Here is an 8,186-nt window from a genome sequence, read left to right on the forward strand (position 1 = left end):
AAAAGACCCCACATAGCCAGAGGAATGTTGAAAAAGAAAAGCAAAGCTGGCGGCATCACAATTCCGGTCTTCCAGCTCTATTACAAAGCTGTCATCATCAAGACAGTATGGTACTGGCACAAAAACAGACGCATAGATCAATGGAACAGAATAGAGAGCCCAGAAATGGACCCTCAACTCTATGGTCAACTCATCTTTGACAAAGCAGGAAAGAATGTCCAATGGAACAAAGACAGGCTCTTCAACAAATGGCGTTGGGAAAATTGGACAGCCACATGCAGAAGAATGAAACTGGACCATTTCCTTACACCACACACAAAAATAGACTCCAAATGGTTGAAAGACCTCAATGTGAGACAGGAGTCCATCAAAATCCTAAAGGAGAACACAGGCTGCAACCTCTTCGACCTCAGCCAAGGCAACTTCTTCCTAGAAACATCGCCAAAGGCAAGGGAAGCAAGGGCAAAAATGAACTCTTGGGACTTCATCAAGATAAAAAGCTTTTGCCTAGCAAAGGAAACAGTCAACAAAACCAAAAGACAACTGACAGAATGGGAGAAGATATTTGCAAATGACATATCAGATAAAGGGCTAGTATCCAAAATCTATAAAGAACTCATCAAACTCAACACCCAAAGAACAAAGAATCCAATCAAGAAATGGGCAGAAGACATGAACAGACATTTTGCCAAAGAACACATCCAAATGGCCAACAGACACATGAAAAAGAGCTCAATATTGCTCGGCATCAGGGAAATCCAAATCAAAACCTCAATGAGATACCACCTCACACCAGTCAGAATGGCTAAAATTAAGAAGTCAGGAAACGACAGATGTTGGCGGGGATGCGGAGAAAGGGGAACCCTCCTACACTGTTGGTGGGAATGCAAGCTGGTGCAGCCACTCTGGAAAACAGTATGGAGGTTCCTCAAAAAGTTGAAAATAGAGCTACCATATGATCCAGCAATTGCACTACTAGGTATTTACCCCAAAGATACAAAAGTAGGGATCCGAAAGTGTACGTGCACCCCGATGTTTATAGCAGCAATGTCCACAATAGCCAAACTGTGGAAAGAGCCAAGATGTCCATCAACAGATGAATGGATAAAGAAGAAGTGGTATATATATACAATGGAATATTATGCAGCCATCAAAAGGAATGAGATCTTGCCATTTGCAACGACGTGGATGGAACTGGAGGGTATTATGTTGAGCGAAATAAGTCAAACAGAGAAAGACATGTATCATATGATCTCACTGATATGAGGAATTCTTAATTGCAGGAAACAAACTGAGGGTTGCTGGAGTGGGGGGTGGGGTGGGAGGGATGGGTTGACTGGTGATAGACACTGGGGAGGGTATGTGCTCTGGGAAGCGCTGTGAATTGTGCAAGACTGTTGAATCTCAGATCTGTACCTCTGAAACAAATAATGCAATATATGTTTAAAAAAAAAAGAAGAAGAAGAAGAAGGTAGCAGGAGGGGAAGAATGAGGGGGGGAAATCGGAGGGGTAGACGAAGCATGAGAGACGATGGACTCTGAAAAACAAACTGTGGGTTTTAGAGGGGAGGGTTGGGAGGATGGGTTAGCCTGGTGGTGGGTATTGAGGAGGGCACATTCTGCATGGAGCACTGGGTGTTATGCACAAACAATGAATCATGGAACACTACATCTAAAACTAATGATGTAATGTATGGGAATTAACATAAGAATAAAAATAAATAAATAAAAAATCCTTGTAGCAGATGAAGCAAGTAATGGTTAATATAAAGTGCTAAGAAGACCCTTAGAAAAATAAGGTTTATAAGTTGCTGTGAGAGGCAGGACAGCACAGTGATTAAGAGTATCGAAAACTAATGATGTAATGTATGGTGATTAACATAACATAATAAAATTAAATTTAAAAATAAATTAATTAATTAATTAATTTAATTAAATTAAATTTTTTGAGAAACCTCCATACTGTTTTCTACAATGGCTGTACCAATTTAAATTCCCACCAATGGTGTACCAGTGTTCCCTTTTCTCCACATATTCACCAACATTTGTTATTTTTTGTTTTTTTGCTGCTGTTTTTTTCCCAATGTAGGCATCCTAATAAGTGTGAAGTGATATCTCATTGCGATTTTGATTTTCATTTCCTTGATGATTATTAATGTTGAGCATCTTTTCACATACCTGTTGACCTATATATAATAATACTGTACTGTATACTTAAAATTTGCTAAGAGGGGAGGTATTATGATAAGTGTTTTACCACATACACACACAAAATAATACTAAAGGGGGTAGGAGAAGACTTTGGAGGTGACGTATATGTATATGGCCTTTATGATAATGATGGTTTCATGGTTGTATACTTACTCCCAAATCCATCAAATTACAAACATTAAATATATACAGATTTTTATATGTCAATCAAACCTCAATAAAATGGTTCAAAAGAAATATTTCCATGAAAGTTCTACTGAATAAGCTTGCTAAATTACACAGCAATATATATTCCCTCTGTAAAATATACTGACTGATGCTAGCAGCCAGTTGAACACTCATAGCTCTTTCTCCAATTAGCAAGTCTTCATTTCCCCCCAACAAGTGCACTGTGGGCTACTTGTTTTTCCTTCACCATCACAGTTATTATAATGGAAATTGTATACAGTGTATTAAAGATATGGTTTACAAAGGAAGCTAATATAAAATTGCAATTTATATAACTACATTGAGAGGTTCTATCTATATATAAAACAATGATGAATAAATTATAAATACAATTCTCAGGTTAAAAGAAAATGTTCAATGTTTAAAATTACTTTTATGACTCCTATATTTAACCAACTTTATTAGCTAATTAGCCTAATCACCAACCAAAATAGAGTTGAATAACATGGCTTCTATTTTGCTTATTTATGATTCTTTTTTCTAGACTGTGAAATAGATTGGCAAGAGTGAGGGATAAATTAATTTGACAAACACTATTGACCAATGATTTTGTGTCAAGTACTTTGTTTATCAGTATATGTCAGGTAAATTAAAAATGTTTGTTTTAACCTGAACAACTAAGACTAAATAAGATAGTGTACCTGAAATTACTTGGAAAAATTAATCACTATACAGACATTAATTAACAGAATCCCTGAAGAAGAGCCCATCTACTTTTTTTCCTCAAATGGAGTTGCTTCCATTTGAGGGGCTATGCTGACAAATCTTCCTTCTATTGAAAGGGTAACCTTCATGGAACCCCTTGACTTCATAATTCTATTTTACTGTTTGCTTCTGAATTATAGGAATCTATTTGCTAATTTTAACAAATATTTCATTTTTAAAAATGTACTAAATACTTGGCACTATGCTATTACCTGGAGATTCTTTCAAAGTATTCATTATTTCACTTAGTTGTACACATAAATCTGTATAATAGATTATTTACAAGAAACACATAGAATAAAAATGAAGAAGAAATATTGGATCCTCATCTTAAATGGTGTATCCATGTTCAAAGTAAGGATTCAATTTCATTTTAAATTAAAACACATAAACACTGAGTTACCTTGTCAATATGTTCATTTTTCTTTGGTTCTCCGCCTCCACATTTCCTGGTGCCAGAGAAGTGAAGCATAATAGAATGGCACTGAAATCCCCCAAGGGTGTATTTATCCCAGATGGGTAAATGACTGTGACACCATCAAGGTTCTTCATAAAAATTTTCCATACATAGAGGTAAATAGGTGACCTTCATATACCCCACTCTAAATAAGGGTAAGAGAAGCTCTCCTCCCTGTCTAAAGGACAAGTCAAGCAGCTGCTCAGATCAGAACCAGTACTTGGTTGTGTCTATAATAAAATGTGTCTGATGACTTTAAGCTCCATCATGAGTAATTTAGCTTAGATAAACACAAGGAAGGGTTTCTTGGAAGTGAAGTGAAAGACAATAACTCAGTCTCTGGCATTGCTCCTTCAACATCTTATTTGTATGCTCTCTAATTCTCCACATCTTGAAAGGTAAGACTCTCCCTACCTACCTCCGGTATCTGATCTCCAAACCCTCGGAACCACTGATTATACTTACTCTCTACTGTTTGGTTCATTTCCAGGAACCTGATACATATTCAGAAATTCCAAATTCCATAAAGACATTTTGTTCTCATCTATTTAGCTCATCATAGCAAAACTGCTTCTTCTATGTATATATTTCTTGACACATATAATAACCAAAGCCCAAAATCACTGGTACATCCTCTCTATTGTTTTACTTATGTTTCTAATTTGTTTACACTTACTGTAGCACTTTCATTCCATTCAGTTTCTTAAGACTGCAGCAATCTGATTTGTTTCTTTTTAATTTTGTCTGAACAGCAGAAGCAGTATGGTACAGGGAAATGAGCATACCTAGAGAGTCAGACAGACCTGGATTCACACACTGGCCTATTATGTCTGTCTAGGGGAACCTTTACTCTGAACCAAAGTCTTCTCACCAAAAAGCTGAGAATGTTAGTCACAGCCTATTAATGGTTCTATTCAATTAAAGCAACAACAGGTACAGATATGTGGCAAAGAACCTGGCTCAATATTAATTTTTTTTCTCACTAAGAATACTAAGAGGACTACCCTCTCACGGGTCTTCCGAACCTTCACCCAGTGCATATTTCAGCCCAGGCCCCAGACATGGAAATGGCGGTGCCTCCCAGGTCAGCATGTTCATAGGGTGCAGCAACTTCCTCCCTTCCATCGGGCTCCCTGCTCACCGGGAAGCCTGCTTCTCCCTCTCCCATTCCCCCTGCTTGTGTTCCTGCTCTCGCTGTCTCTCTCTCTGCCAAATAAATAAAATCTTTAAAAAAATAAAATAAAACTAAGCCTCATTAGTTTATTTACATAGTATACAATACATATGCAATCCTGACATAAAATTGTTTTGACTCTGAACCATAGAAACACTAAATAATTAGGAGATTTGCAAACCTAGATATCTCTAACACATTGGTCTTATTTATTGATATGGCATTATATTATTATTGAAGTAGAATTATATCATTATCATTGAAAGGTGTAGTGTAGTTGTTTTTTGTTTGTTTGCTTTTTGTTTTCTTTTGTTTTTTTTTATTTGTTTTTTTTTAAAGATTTTATTTATTTGACAGTGAAAGATACAGTGAGAGAGGGAACACAAGCAGGGGGAGTGGGAGAGGGAGAAGCAGGCTTCCTGCTGAGCAGGGAGCCCAATGCGGAGCTCGATCCCAGAACCCCGGGATCATGACCTGAGCCGAAGGCAGACACTTAACGACTGAGCCACCCAGGCGCCCCTGTTTTCTTTTGTTTTTTAAATTTTATTTTATTATGTTATGTTAGTCACCATACAGTACATCATTAGTTTTTGATGTAGTGTTCCATGATTCATTGTTATAACACCCAGTGCTCCATGCAATATGTGCCCTTCTTAATACCCATCACCAGGCTAACCCATCCTCCCACCCCCAAAAGTGCAGTGTGGTTGTTAATAGCACAGGTTCTAAAGTCTTATTTTCTCTGATTCCCAGCATCAATTCTTTCAGATTTTATGACCTTCAGCTATTTATCCAAACTTCTAAACTTCACCTTATGCATCTGTAACAAATAAAAATACTTCTCCCTTAGGTTTGTCCAAGGCTCAAATGAAGTAATCTATGTAAAATACTTAGATCATTGTATGGAACATCTTCTTATCATTCATATAATATATAACCAAATAACCCTATAAGAAATCAAAAGTCAGATTAAAGACCAGGGTATACATGCTACAAAAGAAGATTATCATTTTCCTCATTGATTTTTACCATGACAGGGGCAGGTTCCATAATGGTAAACAAGGCGGTATTTTAGTTTATAAATTAAGAAGAGTATCAAGCTTCAGATCCATGGAACTGAAGCATCTTCCCTCAGTTCCCTTTAGTAAACTTATGTCATGAGACAGGATGAACTGGCATTATCTATGGTGGATTCTTAGATTATCCCTGAAAAGAAATGTTTCCCTGCTAAGTTAAAATAAATTTTCACTTAGAATATGGGTTTAATAATTCTAAAATTGCAAAGCAAAATTAATCAATTATTTTCTTAGGCTTAGACCTACTCATCATTAGAGTATTTCAGGAAGGGCAAATAAAATAGAAATTAGCAAAAACATATTGAATATCTTCTATGAGCAAAGAATTATACTAAGCAAAGTTTAGCTAAAAATAAACTCTTATTCTCATGAGACCATATTAATAAGTATAAACTTATAATCTAATTGAAGGATAAAAAATGTAACAAAAAATATTGATGAGTCCAAATTAGTAAGTGAGAAACAACAAATTTAGCTGAGTATGAAATTAAATTGAACTTAATTAAATATCTTATTTCAGTGATGAATCCCACAGACATAATACTAAGTGAAAGGAGCCAGATGCAAGTAGTATATACTGCATGACTCTATTTATATCAAGATCAAGAACAGGAAAAAGTCATTATGGTAACAGAAGTCAGAATAATGGTTACAATAGGAGAGGATATTGATGAGGATGAGGCATTAGGAAGCCTTCTGGGTTGCTGGTAATGTTCTATCGCTTATCTTGAAAGTAGTTATATGAGTGCATACAGGTGTATTAAGCTGCACTCTAAAGTTTTGAACACTTGACTAAATGTGTATTAAAATTGAAAAGTAATTTTTAAATTCTAAATTTAGAAAATCAAGATCTTAACAAGAGAATTCAGCTCTTGCAGATCATAATGCAAATTTCCCATAATTCTACTTTCCCTACTTTCCTCTTGACTGGGGTCCCTGGACTTGAATGGGCCCATGCCTGGATCTCGATCCCCTTCTGTTGCCTCTATTTAACTGCTCTTTCTGGGAATACCCTGATCCTGTTCATAGTCCTCACTGAGCCAAGCCTCCATGAGCCCATGTACTATTTCCTCTCCATGTTGTCCACCACTGACATTGGCTTATGCATCTCTACACTGGTGACAGTACTAGGTATATTCTGGCTCAGTGCCCTAGAGATCAGCTTTAATGCTTGCTTATCACAAATGTTCTTCATTCACCTCTTCACTTTCATGGAATCTTCAGTGCTCCTGGCTATGGCTTTTGATCGTTTTGTGGCCATTTCCAACCCATTGAGATATGCTACCATTCTAACTCATGCAAGGATTACACAGATTGGTTTGGCAGTTATTACCAGGGGGACTGTCATTCTGACACCACTGGTCTTGCTTCTCAAGCGTCTATCATTCTGCCGAAGTCACGTGCTCCGTCATTCTTACTGCTTCCACCCTGATGTAATGAAACTCTCATGTTCAGACACAAAGATCAACAGTGCATTTGGACTAACTGCAATCATCTCTACTGCTGGAGTGGACTCTATCTTTATCCTGCTTTCCTATGTCCTGATCATTCACTCAGTTCTCAACATTGCATCCCCAGAGGAGAGGAAAAAGGCTTTCAGCACCTGCATTTCTCATATCACAGCTGTGGCCATATTCTACAACCCTTTAATCAGCCTGTCTTTTGTTCACAGATTTGGGAAACATTCTCCACCATACGTGCCCACACTGATTGCTAATATTTATTTGCTCGTTCCCCCTGTGATGAATCCCATCATCTACAGTGTGAAAACAAAGCAGATTCAAAAAGCTGTGCTCAAACTTGTGTGTTCTAAGGGAACTCATATTTAACAATTACTGGCCCATAAAGACCTATTTCAAAGTCAGTGAAATTTGATCATAAATTGGAGTTATAACCCATGCAATTTTAGAGTTGGGTGGAACTAGGTGTCATCTAATTCAAACATCTCCACAATGCTGTTAGTCCTACCTAAGGCAATTTAACCTTTCCTACCACCAAAATACTAAGTCAGATTCTCAGTACCTCTCAGTTACCCTATTCCTATAGATTACTAACTGACTTCCTATCTCTCTGCTATTTCTATCAAAACTACACAACATTCACTTTGAATTAATTTTTCAAATATCCAGCACAAATAAAATTTAATAAGAAACCAATAAGCATCTCTTCCATGTTTATTGCTCATACACCATTCCTATCTCTAACAAAGTCCTCCACAATTTGGATTCAAATTTCCTTTAAAATTTACCTCTTTCTCTTTTCACATAGTCCGCAGTCATAGAATACCAGTCTGCTAACTGTTCCTTCATATACACACAACTTTCTTAATGGTGAG

The 8,186-nt window shown here is 36.8% G+C and overlaps 1 protein-coding gene across 1 annotated transcript; it reads left to right on the top strand.

The window, feature by feature from the left end:
* Positions 1–6,735: 6,735 nt before the first annotated feature.
* Positions 6,736–7,680, top strand: LOC110576407 (olfactory receptor 51F1-like). Its single transcript, XM_021685617.1, has one exon. It carries the CDS (start codon positions 6,736–6,738, stop codon positions 7,678–7,680), a length of 945 nt encoding a protein of 314 aa, XP_021541292.1.
* The last annotated feature ends 506 nt before the right edge of the window (positions 7,681–8,186 follow it).

Source organism: Neomonachus schauinslandi, chromosome 11, assembly GCF_002201575.2.
Source record: "Neomonachus schauinslandi chromosome 11, ASM220157v2, whole genome shotgun sequence".
Lineage (NCBI taxonomy): Eukaryota > Metazoa > Chordata > Mammalia > Carnivora > Phocidae > Neomonachus > Neomonachus schauinslandi.

Excerpts from the sequence above, each read along its gene's own strand:
- LOC110576407 (XM_021685617.1), top strand. The coding sequence starts at position 6,736 with ATGCAAATTTCCCATAATTCTACTTTCCCTACTTTCCTCTTGACTGGG.